At 38.1% G+C, this 19,701-nt stretch overlaps 1 protein-coding gene across 1 annotated transcript; it reads right to left on the bottom strand.

The window, feature by feature from the left end:
• Positions 1-118: 118 nt before the first annotated feature.
• On the bottom strand, positions 119-18,856 carry LOC149838728 (nucleobase-ascorbate transporter 11-like). Its single transcript, XM_090007774.1, has 10 exons — positions 18,263-18,856; positions 16,621-16,718; positions 16,355-16,525; positions 5,503-5,603; positions 3,024-3,159; positions 2,780-2,830; positions 2,393-2,680; positions 1,116-1,350; positions 663-943; positions 119-567 (listed from the first exon to the last, which is right to left on the bottom strand). Exons 1-10 carry the CDS (start codon positions 18,819-18,821, stop codon positions 346-348), a joined length of 2,142 nt encoding a protein of 713 aa, XP_089863900.1. The 5' UTR covers positions 18,822-18,856; the 3' UTR covers positions 119-345.
• Positions 18,857-19,701: the final 845 nt, after the last annotated feature.

The following is a 19,701-nucleotide window of genomic DNA, read 5'->3' as shown; positions in this document are numbered from 1 at the left end:
AGTGGTTGCATATAAAAAAGAGGAAAAAAAGAAACAAAGTAATTTTGACGCCATTTGAAAATGCTCTTGGAGCATTTGGCTCAATTCATTGTAGGCATGAAAGGCACACGTACTTCTCGACTTGTATTCTCTCTTTCATTGTAAGCTAATTCCTGTCTCGTTTCGGTATAAACAAGTGGGGTAAAATACAAGCAAGATCTGCCCACAAATAAAATACAAGAAAATAATAAAAGGAATTCCCCTCCCAAGCACCATCAAAACTAAATGCAATCAACCGATAATGATTTTCCTGAATATATTCGTTCACACCATCAACATGCTACGATGTCAATACGTTGTGCAGATTCATGCCCCAACCCATTTCGCCCAACGAAACCAACCAGCAATTCTAGATGGCAATGCATATTCAGGTGCACGATTAGGATCATTGTCCACATCGGATGATCTAGACCATATGTAGACTCCTCGCTCTTGCTTGCTGCCAGGAACACTGTTGTCTAGTATGAATGCAACCAGAAAAGCAACCACCATGTGAAGCGATAGAATGCCGTTTATCGCGAAATTAACCTGAGATGTTCGAAAAGCTATGTATTAGATAAGTTATGGTTTTTTTAACAGAAAATTCGACCAAGAGCCTTATATAGTTTAAAGAAGGTGCTTACATCCTTGCTTCCTGTATTGATTGGTCCATCGGATAGTGCAACGTAAGGAACCATGTAGCTTGGCAGTATGATGCTGATGTTGGAACCGTATTGTTGAAAATATGCTGGAACTGATACAGATAGGAATAAAGAAATCCCCACAATTAATACATTGCGAGAGCTTCCGCTCTCGCTGTACCGCAGAGTTGATAAACCGAGTGCCACAACCATGGCCCATATGAAGCACAGAACGGAAGCTGCCATGGCCGGTGGGATTGAGGCTACGACTGCACCAACTTTTCCTGTTAATTATGGGTAACAACTTTCAATTCCATAAAGCAGATGCAAACTGCATTTGTAATTTTCTTGATAATTCAGTCCTAGTTCTCTCACCAAAACCCACTAGAGGTATGATCATGCTAATGCTGAACACCCTTCCAAGAAAAAAGATGAATATGTAGAAGTTCATCTTACCCATGAAAGAACAGATTATTAATAGCACAGCTCCCAGCTCCACAGCCCTCCTGCTTCCCATTTTGGTTATTGCTATGGTATGAACATTCTCGGTCAATGTCGTTGATCCAGTACCTGTTCCCCAAATTCCAGCCAGGATGCTTGTGAATCCTTCTAGACCAATACCTCTACTCACAATTCCAGGTGTTGGAGTTCTTGAATTAACCAGTAAAGACGAAGCATGATACGATCCAACCTGCATAACAGTTAACGATTCACAATAAAACCAAGAACTAGAACACCATAGTCAACCAGAGCATATCCACAATGTTACCATGACAAACTGATCAAAAGACAGTCTTGAACAAGTATTATACTCATGCCAGAAAACATGATGATTATAGAAACTGGAAATAAGCATTTGAAAGAAAAAGGTAAGCCTCTAATCTGATTTAACCTAACTTGAATGATAACTTTAATTTTTTTTTATCCTACATATTGCATAAAAATACAATACTGGGGAAATATAACAGCTGCGTATATGGGTTATGATATGCCAAGATTCTCCAGTATGGACTCTCTCTCTCTCTCTCTCTCTCTCTCTCTCTCTCTCTCTCTCTCTCTCTCTCTCTCTCTCTCGCATGAGTCATGATATATGTTTGGCAATAGCAAGTTGAGCACCTTCTAAGAGTATACCAATGAAAAGATCCCCGCAAATATTGCCGAGAACACACCAAGATATAGACTTAAAGACTTGCAATGTAGATAGTGAATCAACTTGTCCACCTTCACTGAACAAAATAAAAACTGGTGATTTGTCCTTGATTCAGATAAACTGTTTTAGAATTTCTTAGCAGAGATAAGCAACCAAGTTGGACCAAATCCACCACCTTGATATTAAACAGCATAAGCTTCCTTTTTCTTTTTCCGCTTTTCTTTGTTCCCTAGATAACCAAGCGGCAGATGGCCTACATGGTAAGCCTGGGAACTGTTGGCCCTCGGTTATGATAGTGCAACACTTATACCTGCAGCTATATCGATAGCTTACCATATTTATGATTTTACTTCTATTTTCTGTCTCCAGGGCAATAAAAAATGGGCACAAAGGGTAGCACATGCCATAGAAACTGCTGCCCAAAATGAATTTGTTGACCCTTACATTTGGTTTAAACTGGACAAGATGGCAAGGTTTTTGGGGCATGTAAAAATAAGTGAAAAGAAAGCGTTATGTCTGCCTCAAGCTCAGAAAACAGATGTAATGCAAATTCTACTTGGTTTGGGAACCTTAAGATACTCACCGAGTCAACCGATGCAATTATTGATACGACAACCATTATAATACATGTCCTCAAACGGAAGGAGGGAACTCCCCATTCGAAAGGGTAGGGAACCCTAAACCAAGCAGATGATCTCCATGCACTCGAAACATCAGTTCGACAGTGCTTCATAGTGATTGCATGTTTCCTACATGCTTGAGATAAGATGTTTGAACTTGGAATGTTAGGGTTGCAACCCTTATAGTTGTAAGCCCCGCCTGCTGTCAAAAGGGAAGCGTATACCCAGGTGATCGCCACTCCAAGGGGAACCTGGAAATTTGTAATATATTAGCAATGTAAAATCAGCAGTACTAAGCTGAAAATGTGTACCATGATCGATAGGATGGTAAATAGAAAGGGTGCATGTACCGCATAAACTTGGAAAATACGGTGCCCATAGACGGAGACTCTCCGAAGGTACTGCAAGCAATAAAAACTTTAGATGCATCACTAAGGCATCAAACAGTAGGATTCAAGTACATGAAGCAAATAAACAAGAGACTGAAAAGTAAAAGTATTTGAAGTGCAAAATAAATAAGAAATGAACATCAAGTGAAACTTTGAACAAAACTTTCTAGCCACATTGCATTGCTGTGCAAATAAACACTATTACCAGAGTGAAAACAATAATCAATACAAGCTGTGGAATGCTGATCTCAATGCAAGTCCCAGCTTGAGGAAAAGCATAGCTGAAAAATGCTAAACCTACCGCTGCAACAGTTGGTGCAACTATCACTGGGTTTATCAATCTGCAGAAACATCCAAAATTATGTGTTATCCACAATCTTATTCCTTAAATTTAGAGCTCAAATATTGATCAAGTGTATCCAATATTACATAAATTTACCACACGAGTACACTATCCTTATCCTCATAAGAATTTCAACATGAGTGACATACAATATCCAGAAGATAATTTGAAAGAGAATTCTAGCAGAACTACAAGAATCAAAGTTTAGGAACAGATGCTTCCTCACAAACCTAAGTGTATCTGCATTAAACTGGTTTCAGTTGAAACAAGCACAATGATTAAAAAAAAGGAAAAAAACTAATTTAAGTTCATAGGCCATGAGAATGGAAGGTTATGCAACCAAATCATATGAAGCATATAGTAACCATGGTTTTTGGAGCCAGTAGAAAGCAAAGCAGAGTTTGATTAGCAATCATCAACATTAACAACTAGTAAGAAAGGTGATTACTTGTGAAATAACAATGACAAAATATAATCCGTGACCAGAATGTTGATGACCATGAAAAGGCTGCTTGACTCTTTATCCTATCCAAATATTTGGCCTAATCCATGAGTCCTTTAGTGTTTTCGTCTGGATGAAGCAGAAAAGTAGCTAAATTGCAAACAAGGGCTTTATTATTGTTCAAAAGATTATACTGCATATATATAAGGTTGAACAGTTTCACAAAAATAGAAAACTCTCCAAGAAATCAATAATGCTAAAGTTTAAATACCTACAATGAAACTCAATGAAGTCAACATCTTATTATTTTATCCATTTTATCCTGGCATTTGAAACATAAGAAATTCCACCAGATTAGGCTTAGACTAAGCTTAATCAAGGGAGGCTCAAACATGGTAATTTAAGCTGGGTTTGAGCACAAAGCTCATCATATGGTGTGTACCTCAGTATAGTAACAAAACGTTTTTTTTTTGGTAAATATCAGCAGCCAAATTCTGGTGATAAATTGAAATTTTTATTTTTCTCACATTTTTTGGCAAAAACTGGCAATAAATAAATAAATAATAAAAACAATTTCTACAAAGAAAATTTTAAAAAATAAATAAATAATGGGAAATTAAATTTATGGCTGATATCTCACACACTTTTTTCACATTTTTTTGAAAAAAACACTGATATTTGTCACTATGGCATTGAAAGCTTGAAAAGCCCATAGACAGTATTGTGTTGGTTCATGCATAGCCCTAGGAGTACAGTTAAGTGCTTAGCTTGGCTATGTAATAAAAAATTGAAAGAAAAGGTACAATCTAGCATGATTGGAAATGCATATATATATATATATATATATATATATATATATATATATATATATATATATATATATATATATAATCATGAGAAAACTGACCTATAGGGATGGCAGTGGACCGGGGGAAAGCGGGGCCCCGCCCCGTTTGGACCGGGGATGAAGGGTATGAAACGGGGATGGAGGCGGGGACGAAGGTTAAAATCCATCCCCGTTCGGGGATGGAGGCGGGGATGGACGTACCCTTTTCCCCGCCCCGCCCCGCCTCATCCCCGTTTGAACCGGGGATGGAGGACATGAAACGGGGATGAAGGCAGGGGTGGAGGTTAAAATCCATCCCCGCCGGGGATGGAGACGGGGATGGAGGTTCTAATCTTGAGGTGGGGCGGGGGTGGAGACCTTGTCCCCCACCCCGCCCCGCCCCGCCCCACTGCCATCCCTACTGACCTAAGCTTGCACAGACTTGATGAGTGTGTTGGCATCACCTACACATACACATTCACACAGATGTCTTGAATGCATGTAGACAACAACCCACTGATAAGACAATGTATATTGATCTGGTTCATGGTTAGGCTCAAAAGTTCCATCCAGGCTGCAAGCTTCTAAATGCTGGTTACCTAAGTCTTAACTTCACAGGGATTCAAGTTATATCAGACCAGCAGACTGAGCAGCCAGTATCTACTGTTCAAAATGAAGAAGATTATACATATGTATGTATATATGCATCTATGTGCGTATGTGTATGTTCATGTATGTAAATACATATTATGTTTGCTGTTTTGCATAATTAAATGGTTCAAGTTAATGTTACGGAAATTTTCATGAAGACAGATAATTTCAACAATTTCCAGATAAAATTGGTGTTCTTCAACATAGATATGGTGTTTTCCAACATATATATGATGATCATAGTGAAATAAAGTTGAAGAGGTCCCAAAAATAAAAATAAATAAGCTTGAATCACAACATTAAGATTTTAACAAAGTGGACAATCAGAAGCACCAAAAGTTTTCTGCGCCAATATGCATACCACCTATACCAAAAAATTCAAGATAGTACAAAACAACTGGTTGAAATTGACATTGAGAGACCTTAAAAGGAGGGCCATCAGGCCACTGTATCCCAAGATGCACTGGAAAATTGAACCGACAATTATGGCCCCCTGTAGTTCCTTCATTATATGCTTGAATTTCTGCAAGCAGTGAAAGAAAATGTCAACAATACACATTTTAAAATTTAAACTTAACTTGCGCAAGAATCTAGGACACTAAACCCACATGCATTCCCAAGTATGTAAACAAGAAACATTGTGCAACACCTTCAAAAGTTATGACCTAAAAGAGAGAACAAAAATAAACAAAAGCAAACATTTGTTGGAGCCAACTTCAAGCCTCTAACGTTATAAAGTTAAATTACAATACCCAACAAAAACTACTTTAATATCATAATTTCCTGATGCATAGGAAGCAGAAGCGGCTCTGGGCAGCACCCAAGTTTTCTTGATAGACAGCACTGATCACAGACTGTTCAGGCAGCTCCGGGGCTGTTTCTCAGGATGCTTCTCATGGTCAGCTTCCATCTTCTATGTCCTTAATTCTAAGTCATAAAGCACAGGATGAAAAAATAGGTAGCACTAAAGGTGTCAATCTATTTATAAAGAATATTGAGATCGGATAGAGCTTAAGATTAAAGGTGATAAGTATATTTTTGCTACACACATGAACTTCACTGATTCTCTCCCCTTTTGGAGACGAGTTTCTGAAATGAGACCAGTAGATAGGAAACTCTCAGATAGCATCCCCATTTATTCTGAAGGCATCTGGAGAGGGATTGAGAGAAAGTGATCAAGATAGGCAGCAGTAGAACCAACATCTTCCTTTCTGCTTCTGGTACTCCCCCAGTTGCTTTAGTGCTAAAGGACACAGGGTTCTTGATTCATGGTTAGCTTATTTCCAAAAGAACCAACCCATCCATCATAGCCTGACAAGCTTTGGAAGGTAGGCCCCCCGGCTGTAAAGAAGGCTCACACGTTTGGTATAGGGAACACGCACACATAGGGAACACAAACTTAATGTGGTTCAGTCAGCATAACCTACATTCATGAATACTCTCTCTCTCTCTCTCAATTCATGAAGAGAGGAGTGTGACTCTCTTTATTTATAAAGCCTTTCATGTAAGAGTTATATTTAGATGAGAAGACTTATTTTCAATCTCCTTAGAGTCCTTATATGTAAGAGAGTCATTATTGGTATGAGTACTGGTTCTTGTAGGAGTCCTACTTAGTTCAGACTTCTTCTCACACGCTTCTTCAACAGGAAGCTTCTTGGAAGGACTCTCATGCACAGGCATGTACGGACTCTTGGATGTCCCTTTCTGAGGAGGACTCTTGGACGTCCCCTTGGAATTTGTACCGAATCTTGGATCTAGATCTGACCTTGGATCCTTTGTCTTAACACACACCCTCAAGACAATCTCCATGAGGTTGAGCTTGTTCCTGAAGTGATTAAACTTTGGGCCAGCCAATGGTTTGGTCAGGATGTCTACAACTTGATCTTGAGAATAAATAAATTGAACTTCAATTTCTCCTTTGAAAACCTTTTCTTGCATAAAATGATAATAAATTTCTATGTGTTTGGTCCGTGCATGAAAGACAAGATTTGTAGCGTTAGGTTATCACACAATATAACTGGAACACCACAGGGAAGAACGTCAAGTTCTGTCATTAGTTGTTTGAGTAAAACAAATTCAGAAACAATATCTGCAACAACCTTATATTCTACTTCTATATTGGATTTGGCAATTGTACGTTGTTTGGCGGAGCTCCAAGAAAGTAAATTGGTTTCCATATAGATCAGATAACCACTTGTAAATTTGCGATCATCTGGGCACCTTGCTCAGTCAGCATCAGAAAGCGCAGATAACAGCAAAAAGGAGGACTTCTTGATTTGTAGACCAAAATTAATGTTTCCTTTAAGATAACGCATGATCCTTTTTACATGAGCCCAATGATCCTGATTTGGCTCATGCATGAACTGACAAGATTTATTGACTGAATATGCAATATCAGGTCTGATAAAAGTGACATAATGTATGATGCCAACTATACTTCTGTATTGGGTCACGTTTTCCAATAACGTTCCACCATGCATAGATAAAATCACATTTGGTGCAGTTGGAGTGACAATTGGTTTACAATCTGTCATCCTTGTTTTGAGCAAGAGGTCCATAACATATTATTTTCTCTGACAAAGCACAATTCTGAGGCTTCATGAACAAGTTCTATCCCAAGGAAGTAGTGTAGATGACCTATATCTTTGATAGAAAATTCACACCCAAAATCCTGCATAATCTGCTTAATATTTTCACACGAGTTGCATGTAACAATAATGTCATCAACGTAAACCAAAACAAACGTATGTATACCATTTTTATGACTGATAAACAGGGACAAATTAACCTTTGATTCAGTAAACCTCACATTTTCTAAATAGACTCATAGTCTTTTAAACCACATTATAGGACCCTGTTTTAAATTGTAGAGAACACAGTTAAGTTTGCACACAAATTTTGGGTAACGCTTATTTTCAAAACCATTGGGTTGACTCATGTACACCTCTTCTTGCATTATACCATGAAGGAATGGATTATTTACATCCAGCTGATGGATCGGCCAACCTAAACTGACTACAACAAAGAGAACCAGTTGAACCGATGCAGGTTTAATAACTGGGTTGAATGTCTCAAAGTAATCAACTCCCTCCTGTTGACTATACCCCTTGGCAACAATACGATATTTATATCTAGCTATAGTTCCATCTGTTAGAAAGTGGCTTTGAATACATTAGGTTCGATAATGAACCCATACACATGCATATGAAGTGCAAATAAACCCATTAAAGGGAACAACACAAGCACATAATGTGCTAACACATAAACCCACACAAGGGGCAAAAATATGACATAAAGTCATAAGTTGAATATTATTGAAGAAGAGGAAGAAGAGGGTAAAAACCCCTTACAATGGAGCAAGAGCTCCTCCAAATCTTAGGAAATACAAAGGGGGAGACCCCTATTTATAACACAAGAGAGGAGCCACCTAGGAAGCTCCTAAGGGAGTTGTTGGGAGCCCCCAACGGTCACATTTGTGACCGTTGGGGGCTCCCCAACGACTCTTTGGGGAGCCTCCCTAGGTGGCGCAAACCACAAAAAAAGAGAAAAATTAAAAAGGAAAATTAAAAATAAAATTACAAACATATTCCAAATGGAATATGCGTAAAACTGTGAAATGTCTAAACTACCCCTATGCCTATAAATAGTGAAATATATATTTTATATATATAATTAGGATAATACATATGCATATATACCATATATGAATATGTATTATCCTTTATATATATAAAATATATATAATATTACAAATGTTGAATGATACATTTTAACACCCCCCCTCAAGCTTTGCGTGGGGGAACGAAAAGATTGAAGAAAGCAAGAGGAAGAATCTCAAGGCTTCAAGAGCCTTCAGTACGAATGCCATTGCAAATGTCTTCCTCCAACGTCTTTAACGATGAACACCTTCCATGATCTATCCAAGGTACTTCTTTTCCTCTTATCTTCAAGATCCTGAGGAACAACAACAAAGAACAAGTAAAAAGTAAAAAATATCTTTGCACTTTACTCAAAAAGGAATATTCCTAACAAGGTGCAAAATTTATGCATAATAGGATAATTACTTTAGCATGAAAAGAAAATTTAGAAAACCAAAGTTTCAAAAATCAAATATCATGTTAAAGAGTGAGCGGAAACGAATTTGCAAGAATGCATAATGCATTCATAAGGTCCAATATTGGACAAACACAACCCCACAATGGGAAATAACAAAATGGTTCACTAAGGGACACCACAATAAGCCTACGAAGAGGCATATGCTTTATTGAATGAGGGCCTAAAAGGCCATAATAAGCATATGCATATACTATCATGAAATGAATTAACACTTAAATAAAATCATTAATGAACATGCTCCAAACATACTTTAGTCAAAATGAACACGGATGCAAATATTCAAAAGCATGATGAATATGAACTTTAAGGGGCTTTATAATTTTAACACGCATAGATCAACAATACAGTTTTTCACATCTTTAGGGAGAAGATCTATGTCAAACAAATGTCATATATAAGAAGCATGATTTGACTAAATATATTAAAGCATCCACCCAAGATTCAAAAATGAATATCATTTGAGACAAAATACTCATTTTGCATATCAAATACAAAAGATGTCGAAAAACTGGAAGCACTTAATATATGCTAAAATATCGATTTGATTTAAAAACATATCATAGATATGATTCACTTGTATCTAAAAACACAAGAAATTTTGCAATTTTCAAAAGTAGTTCATCCACTACAAGCAACTACCTCATTAGTCCTCTAAAACCCGTAAATCAAGTGTAGAAGCTACTAGATCAAGAATATAAATATAATGTCATTAAAGGCCAAATGACACACACTAAGGTGTGTAAAAATACCTTTTGTCTACATATAATAATACTTGAAATGAGTGCATCTACGACAAGAATAAGAGAATACACGCCAACATGGACCAAAAGCATCTCTTGTCTACGTAAAAATACACTCAAAACCAAGTATGTTCAGCTACTAGAACAAGAGTAACAAGCCAACCATGGGCTAAAACACAATACATCTCTTGTCTACATAAGATGACACTTGAAATGAGTGAAATAAGCCAACCATGGGCATACATCTCAGCGACTAGAACAAGGACACAAATGCCAACATAGGCTAAAATCACACATCATGGTGTGAATCAACGTGCCTTGTCTACATAATAATAACACTCAAGACAAGTGTGTTCAGCTACTAGACTAAGAGAGCAAAAGCCAACAAAGGGCTACCAACACACGAAGGTGTAAAAAAATTCTTGTCTACATATGATGACACTTAGATAAGAGTTATAAAAGGAGAAGACTTTTGAGGTAATAAAACTTGTGATGACAAACATATATATAAATCAAACCTTGAATCAATAGAACAATATTCTTCAAAAAGAATACCCATAAAAATAACATTTTGGAATAAACTATGTAAAAGTATCTTCAACAAGATACAACAACCGATAGAACAATATTCTTGAAAATAAATGTGTGAACATACGCACACCAAGAACATATGGAACACTTGTGCACAAAAGCACGAAATCACAAATGTGCAAATGCACTCATAATTTTCATAAACAATAAAAGGTTGGGCAATAATCCCTAAAACCTTGATTTTAATATTCTTTAAAACATTTTAAGGTTTCAAACATCATATATCCATCACATTTATATATAAATAAGAGCATCCATAAGATCAATGACCAACATCAAACTAGTGACACACTCATATACCAAATCATTCTAGAGTCCCAAGGTGCCCATAACTCACCTCAACCACCATCTATAATAATGGTAAGTGGACAATCTAAAATGACATAACAACGAGTGACACACTCATAATTAGAGATCATATACCAAATCATTCTAGAGTCCCAAGGTGCCCATAACTCACCTCAACCACCATCTATAATATGGTAAGTGGACAATCTAGAATGACATAACACAAGGTGCTCATAACTCACCTAAAAAATCTCTAATATAACAATAGGGCCATAAAAGAATTGATGCATCATATAACAACATGTGATGGATAAAATAAGTGCCATTAAAAGTCAAAAGAATACCTTGGCAACAAACATAATGACATAAAGAATTCATCTTGGGATAATCAAGCTTTTAATCAAAGGAATTACAAGAACCGTAACGGTTCATAAAGAGAGCTTTAACTCAATAATCAAAGAAAGAATATTCAATAGTACTTGAAAAATTATAGATTTGGGATAAAAATCCCATACAACAAGTTTTAAATATCCTTTGATGGTGATGAGATATGCGGAAACGTATAAAGTGCTTATTCGTACTTACCATGTTTTATAATGATTTAAACAAAAAGAGTCAATTCATTATATTTTTCACAAAAAGAAATGTGCATAAAAGCTCCACAATGTAAGAAATGTCTACGAAGAGACAATATACATGCAAGCACAAAAGGCTTTACAAAAGATGTGCACGAAGGCACTCATACAATACTTGAACAAAATACACACCAAGGTGTAAACAAACATGTACTAAGGCATGTATTTCATAGAAAAGAGGAAATGCATACAATCGCAAATATTTGAGAACCAAATGTATACAAAATACAAAAAATACACAAAAGGAAGCAAGTATGCATTTTATAAAAAGAGCAATCCTTGAGATTCTCAAACTTTAATTATGCAATTATATGCTTGACAAATGCAATTTAGGAGAATACCATATTATGGCCAATGTAGGCATCCTTAGAGATACAATCAAGAGGTTTTGAAATCTTATGTGAAAAATACAAACCAACAAGTTTGTAAAGTTGCATAAATAAATTTAATGAAATCTTTTATACCAAAAAGATGTAATAGATACACTATGCATTCTATATAGTGTGAGAAATTCTTTTAAAAGATCTTTTACAACGGTTCGAACAACTTATTTATTACAAACAATTTTTCAAAAAACCTTTAAATAAACCAAAATCATTGAAACATCTTTAGGAGTTCTCATAAATAGTTATCATTAACGAGAACTACTTAGGATTCATAACAAGGATTTAGATGTGAGAGATTCTTATACAAGAATTATATCAAGATTTTCCAAAAAATGCACTAAAATCCATAAACAAGAGAGGAACTCAAAATAAATTAGACTTTATATGAGATTAAAGAGTTTTTAAACAAAGATCATTAATCTAGCAAGAAATCGTATTTAAAAACTTAACTTATAGGTTAATCACGAAATTCTTATGAGAAATCATAAATCTCACATAATTGAAAAACAATTTTGCAAAACATAAATTACTATTATATGTGATGAGAAATCGATAACTATATAACCAAGAATTATATATTTGAACAATAAACAAATTTACCAAATTTAAAAGTAGATATTTTAAAATATATGAACACGCGAAATGTGAAAGGAAATGATTCAACTATCAAAAACACTAAATGTGCAAGAAAAATAGTTTCATAATGCATAATATGTTAAGAAAAGAGATACATACCGAAAACTTCTAAAAAAAGAGAGGAACAACGAATACTTCACCATTTCTTGAGCACCACGCTTTCCGTTGCACCAAGAGACAACCCCATCGTAACCGGGCTCTGATACCATGTTAGAAAGTGCTTTTGAATACATTAGGTTCGATAATGAACTCATACACATGCATATGAAGTGCGAATAAACCCATTAAAGGGAACAACACAAGCACATAATGTGCTAACACATAAACCCACACAAGGGGCAAAAATATGACATAAAGTCATAAGTTGAATATTATTGAAGAAGAGGAAGAAGAGGGTAAAAACCCCTTACAATGGAGCAAGAGCTCCTCCAAATCTTAGGAAATACAAAGGGGGAGACCCCTATTTATAACACAAGAGAGGAGCCACCTAGGAAGCTCCCAAAGGAGTCGTTGGGAGCCCCCAACGGTCACATTTGTGACCGTTGGGGGCTCCCCAACGACTCTTTGGGGAGCCTCCCTAGGTGGCGCAAACCACAAAAAAAGAGAAAAATAAAAAAGGAAAATTAAAAATAAAATTACAAACATATTCCAAATGGAATATGCGTAAAACTGTGAAATGTCTAAACTACCCCTATACCTATAAATAGTGAAATATATATTTTATATATATAATTAGGATAATACATATGCATATATACCATATATGAATATGTATTATCCTTTATACATATAAAATATATATAATATTACAAATGTTGAATGATACATTTTAACACCATCTACATGCCTTTTAATCTTATAAACCCATTTGCACCCAACTAGATTGGTAGCCTTTTCTGGAGAGACCAGGGTCCATGTTTGATTTTGATGTAGGGTCTTAACTTCTTCTTCCATGGACTGACACCACTTAGGTTCAGTGAGAGCTTGGGTGAACGAGTACGGTTCTTGCTCTTCTTAGGTCACCTCACTCAAGAGAGCAATAGGATATTTTGTTTCAAAAAATTAACTGGGTTTAATAGTTCCATCTTGGGTTCTAGTAATCATATGATGTGTTCTAGATGAAGATTGACATGAAAGATCAATTACAAGATTTAAACCCGGAGATGAGGTTTTGGACAGTAGCCCTTGTTCATTGGATGCACTTGGTTGACTAGGCTGGACGAGTGAGGGGATTTCAGGCTCAGGTTGTGGTTCAAAATCATGAGTCTTAGGAGGAGTAGGCATAGGCACGGGACTGTTAGGAGACCCATATATTTGATTAGATAGGTCGGTGAACACTTCAGTATTCTGGCTAGGTAGGACAGTTTCATGGTAATCTATGGGATTAGGCAAAAGAATTGGGGCCAAAGACTAACTTTGTGTAGGATTAACAGGAGGATTGACTTTCTAATTTTGAATCCAAGTTGATACTTCTGGGAACGTGATAGGCTCTTTCTTTCCAGTATAGATAAATCTATCTTCATCAAAAATAACATATCTTGAAATAAATTGAAACAAACAATGATTATCTCTTGTGAACCTCGCTACTCACAAGAGATTCTCCTAATAGAAGGCACATGAAGGATATTCTTTAACATGAACTTTTTATTTCCAAAGCATAATGAAAGATTACCTGAACTGGAAATAGGTAGGTACGTTCCACTTTCAACCATGATGTCATCCGAGTCTGGATATTCTCTCTTACCAGTTATGCCTTGATCTTCAAAGGTAACATGATGTGTGGCCCCTATGTTTGGGTACCACGCTGAATCATGCATGTTATTCAGGGCCATGGCCACAAACTTTTAGAATATCATAGCATGTGCGGGCAATATGATTATGACGATCACAAAATTGGCAGATTACCTCTCCTTCTCTCTCTTGTGGTCGGCCAGGCTGAGACTGGCCTCATTGATTATCTTTATTAAAATTTGAGAAATTTTCAAAAGGTTGCCTAGCTTCTATGGAGCAACCTCTATCGCGACCAGATGCATCACCTCTTCCACGACCTATTTGGGCAAAAAAGGCCATAGAGGATGACTCTTCTTGTGAAGATTGCTTATTTATCATTTATAACCTCTTCTCTTGATTTAACAAGAGTTCATAAATTTCCACAAAAGAGGGCAACAAACTCCGAGTGAAATCGAGATAACAAAACTTTCATAGTCTTTAGAGACACCATTTAACATGTAGTGAACCAAATTTTTATCAGATACAGGTTCACACATAACACATAACGAGTCAACAAGAAATTTGATATGTTTCAGATGCTCTACCATACTCTTCTTCTTTTCGAGCATCCCAAAGGTCCTTCTTCAGTTAGAGAATGCATATACTAGACTGAGAGGAGTAGGATCGTTCCAACATGATCCAGGCTTCATGCGCAGATGAAATACATATGATCTACCCCAGGACAAGCTCTGTAACAGTTGCACGAATCCAACTAAGGGCCAACTGATCTGCCCGTTTCCATACCATAAACTCTAGATTCAGTTTCATTTCTCCTTCTGTAATCAACATATTTTATTAGATCTTGAGAAAACATAACTGACTCGATTTGAGATCTCTGTAGGAGATAGTTGTGTCGATCAAGCTTGATTGACACTAACGAGGAAAACATATTCCATTGGATAACTAGATTCGGCATGAAAGAGGAGAGACCCAAGGAGGATGAAGCAGAAATGGATTGCATAAAATCACAACCACCTGGAGAGGGACGACACACACAAAATGATCACCGAAGGGCGTGTGGCTCTAATACTATGTAAAGAAGGCTCAGACGTCTGGTATAGAGAACACACACTTAACGTGGTTTAGTCAGTGTGACCTACGTCCACGAATAGACACACACTCTCTCTCAATTCACGTAGAAAGGAGCGTGACTCTCTTTATTTATAAAGCCTTTCATGTATGGTTACATTTAGATGACATGACTCTATTATTTTCAATCTCCTTAGAGTCCTTACACATAAGAGAGTCATTATTGGTATGAGTCCTGGTTCTTGTAGGAGTCATACTTAGTTCAAGCTTCTTCTTCTCACAAGCCTCTTCAACAAGAAGCTTCTTGGAAGGACTCTTATGTAGAGGCATGTAGGGACTCTTGGACGTCCCTTCCTGAGGAAGACTCTTGAACGTCCCCTTAAATCTGTACTGGATCTTGGACTTGGATCTGACCTTGGATTCTTTGTCTTAACACCGGCCCCTATACAACGTTTAATCATTTCTCACTATCTACACATTTCGCTATTACTCTGTAACATAGAAAAATTGTTTTCCGCCCATTGTTATCGCCATCTTTTCTAACTGGGTGGAGAAGCAGTACCAAGTTCCAACAGTTCTGACAACCATGCTAGCATCTATCTATATTTTTCTTCATCTAGATATTGCTACTATAATCCACGCCAAGTGGATAATGAATGACCAATTAAAAGGCCTTCACTTAATCTCAAGTGATTTCTATGGCATATATTACTAAACCTTTTCATGCTTTGATAATCAAAGAGAACTTTAATTTAAGAACCATACTCTAAATAAAAGTTCTCAAAATTATTTCTCAATGTACTTTCAAAGTATTAGACCTATTTTACAAAATTCAATTTAATATTGAATTAAAAATAAACACAACATATTAACTTCTTATCAAAATAAGCAAACTTCGCAATCACATTCGACAAGAATAATCCCACAAAGGATCCTAATTACCAATCTGGATTACAACTGAAATTCTGAATACGAGCATCTCAAGTATGGTATTACAAATATGTAACAAAATACGAGATTAACACGCATAGAAGAAGTTGAACTAATAGATAGGGGTAAACACGTGAGAAGGGATCTGCTCACATTTTCACTAAGATTCCGAAATTCTTGAGAATTCGCGATGGCGAGAGCAGGAGCCAAGTACACGAATGAACTTCCTTGAACAAGTGGAAGCCGTGTACCAAGATAAGAATGGAGAAGCGTTGTAACACCAGTAACCAACAAGACAGTTGATACCACCATAGCAGTCTCCTTCTGCAAACCATCAGAAAACAAAATCTCCTCTCCTTAGTCACTTCAAGCTTCATAGGAAAGATAGGCAATGACAAAAAAGAGGAAAAGAAGATTACATCTGTTCCACCCATCGCCGGAACAAGGACCAAAGGTAGGAAGACGAGCGAGCCGGACAATGAGAGATAGTGCTGCAGACCGTAGAAAGAATTCGAGGCTGCATTGTCCAATTATAAGGAAATGATCATTGATTCGTCATTCGTAAGTGCACCTGAAAATGAAGCCACTAATGGAGAGCTGCCACATCTACATAGAGCGTCACAAGTCACAACGTTGCCAGGCGTGATCCTAATAGATTTTAATTTTAAAGAGCGGGGTGGAAAAACACCCTTGTCCTTCAAAACGTGAAAGGCGTGGGTCACATTGCCACGCCACTTTACAGTGTGACACGCTGACACGGCCATTACAATGTTTTTTTATTAAAAATACCAAAAGAGTTTTTTTTATCGAATAAAAAACAAAAAATCCGTCTCACAGTACTCTATTTTCCTTAGAAAAAAAAAGTTTGAACCTCAAAATATGGGCTTGATCGTTGGGGGACCAACGATTGTATCACAACATTTTCCTCCAAGAAGTCGTAACGGCTACTTTTGAGGGGGGAGCAGAAAGCAGACCGGTTCAGGTCGCTTCTCAGTCCGATCCAATCGATCCAGACATGGAGACAAGGGCGGGCCAGGTCCGCAAAAGGACAACCCAAATCCGGACCAGAGGGTTTTAACTTTTAAGTAGGGCTGGTAAACGAACCGAGCAGCTCGTGACGACTCGTCTCGGTTCAGCTAGTCACGAACCCGTTCATGATGGCGAGCCGAAACACGAGCAGCACGTTTAGCTTAGACGAGTCGAGCTCGAACACAAGGTGTTCAGCTCGACAGATAAAATATATATTTTTATGGATAGTGTATATTTTGTATAATATATAAAATGAAGTGCATAAAAAGAAGGATGAACGAAAAGTATATACATAAAATATAGACTATTAAGTATTAAGTTTAATTTATAAAAAGTTACATACATTTTCAAGTATAATATATAAAAATATATATACTACGTATAAATAACATGTAATGTTTTTACAAGAGTCAGCTCGTTTTCGGCTAGTCTCATTCAAAGAAGAACTGAGCTCAACCTCGGCTAAACACGAACTGAGCCACGAGCTCAATCCACTAGTAAACGAGCCGAACCCAAACATGACATGTTGGGTTCGTTTGGCTGGTTTACCAGCCCTAGTTTTAAGTTTTTAACAGTCCAGCCATCCCATCATGGTCGGATCCGGTCTCCGTCAGGTCCGAGACGGACCAAGCACAGACCCCACTTACGGCCGATGGCAAATGGGACTCACTTAACCCGACCCGGTTTTGGACACCCAATTTGCTGTCTGAGTGTCTGGCGTACCGACACGAAAAATGCACCCCCTCTTCCTTAGGGAAAATGCAGAAAAAGCAAAATTTCGCAAAAATTACAAGATCAAAAGACAAAAACACCATCCTTATTACTCTAGTTAACGAAATGCCCCACCTTGCAGAAAGATGTCATAACTGTACAACTATAAACCAGTATCGGGCTATTTTCGTCACATTTCAAATGTAGAGGACAACAACGTCTTTGACCAATGCTAATTCTCATACAATTTTAGAATTGAAGAGCAAAAATTTATGGAGAAAAAAAGGAGACGAGGAAGTAAATACTCAGAACCAGACTCACCGAGTCCGGAAGTTTTTCCAACAGCCGGCCGCCCCTGATACGCCGGAATCCCGCCAGGCGAAGATTCCGGCAACTCAATCCCCACCGCCACCGCCTCCTCCTTCTCGATCTTATCCGCCCCCTTTGGATCCTCGCAATCCGTGATCAGAGCAACCTTATTTTTCGGCTCCGGCGGAGCTTCCGCCGCCGATACGGCCGGAGGCGGCGGCGGCGGCGGCGTCAGATCGGCGTTCCTCCTCGTCTCCGGCGGAAGATCGCGCGAGCCTCCTGCCCGTCCCTTCTTGACTTCCTTAACCGTCTCGATCTCGGCTCTCCTCAGACTGAGAGCGTCCAACCGAGCGGTGCCGCTCTCCAGATCGCCGCTGACGCTCGTGGCCTCGCCGGATAAATTAGGGTTGAAGCCCGTCCGCTTGGCCCAGGTCTTGAGGTCTCCCGGGTTGAGGTCGGCCGCCGGCGCCACGAACGGCTCGATCTTCGGCGGCCATGGCCCAGGCCTCTTCCCCCTACCCCGCTCCTGCCCCTCCGGTGATTTCGGTGGCTCATTCGGATCATTCGCCATGGATCAACTCCCTCAGAAGAGAGAGAGAGAGAGAGAGACGCACTAATTTGTTACAGACGATTCGGCGTCGATGGAGGACGCTACCGTAATGATGGAGAGGAAGCGAGGAGTAGAAGCGAAGTCAGAGAGAGAGAGAGAGAGATTAGGGATAGTTTGGGGATTTGAAGGAGAACTGGAGGGTAGAGATGTGAAGTGGGAATGTGCAACGTGGGGAATAAATGCAAAAGATTAATAATCACTGAGGCTCAGGGTGCACGATGGTGGGTCGGTGGTGGCGACTTTAGAGGAGCAATGCATATGCTGTTGTTTATTATTGTAACAATAAAGGAAGGGAACGACCGCGTCACGGAAGTTTGAGGGTCGATGGCTAACGAGCGATAAATAAATCAATCAATGGCTCCGGCTATGCACGAGACTGGTGAGGTCGTAGTCATAGAAATGGGTCTGCCGTATGAGGTTGGATCGGGTGATGTGTGCCGAAACAACATATCTCTTGTGTTTCGGGAATCACCACCGTCATATCCCATAGCATTACAATGAATGGTCCAACCAAGCACAGCATTCCATAAATTCGCTTGCCAAAGTAGCATTTACAAAAAAGTGTGCTTCATTTACAATTGAGAAAGTGCCTCCAGGAAAAGCACAACAAAAGGCAAAAACGATAAGGTGATGATGCCCTTTACATGTAAAGGGTGAATAAATGGGGGTATCTGTACGTTACTCATGTAAAGCTTTAACCCTAGAGCTGATAACATCAGGTCAGATTTACAGATCAGCGAGGCATTTGTAAACCGAAGCACACACAAAACGCTTGCAGTTTCAAGCTTTTACGCACCTAAAGAAAAAAAAAAGGTTAAAGCTTCTTGGTGAAAGCAACGAT

This window comes from Nuphar pumila, chromosome 5 (assembly GCF_984573655.1).
Source record: "Nuphar pumila chromosome 5, dmNupPumi1.hap1.1, whole genome shotgun sequence".
In the NCBI taxonomy this organism is placed as follows: domain Eukaryota; kingdom Viridiplantae; phylum Streptophyta; class Magnoliopsida; order Nymphaeales; family Nymphaeaceae; genus Nuphar; species Nuphar pumila.
Note: the sequence above shows the minus strand (reverse complement) of the source record. Positions and strands in the feature narration are given on the sequence as shown.

Excerpts from the sequence above, each read along its gene's own strand:
- LOC149838728 (XM_090007774.1), bottom strand. The coding sequence starts at position 18,821 with ATGGCGAATGATCCGAATGAGCCACCGAAATCACCGGAGGGGCAGGAG. Across the intron at positions 16,526-16,620 it reads CGGCGATGGGTGGAACAGAT|AAGGAGACTGCTATGGTGGT; the intron begins GTAATCTTCTTT and ends GATGGTTTGCAG. Across the intron at positions 568-662 it reads TCAATACAGGAAGCAAGGAT|GTTAATTTCGCGATAAACGG; the intron begins GTAAGCACCTTC and ends CGAACATCTCAG.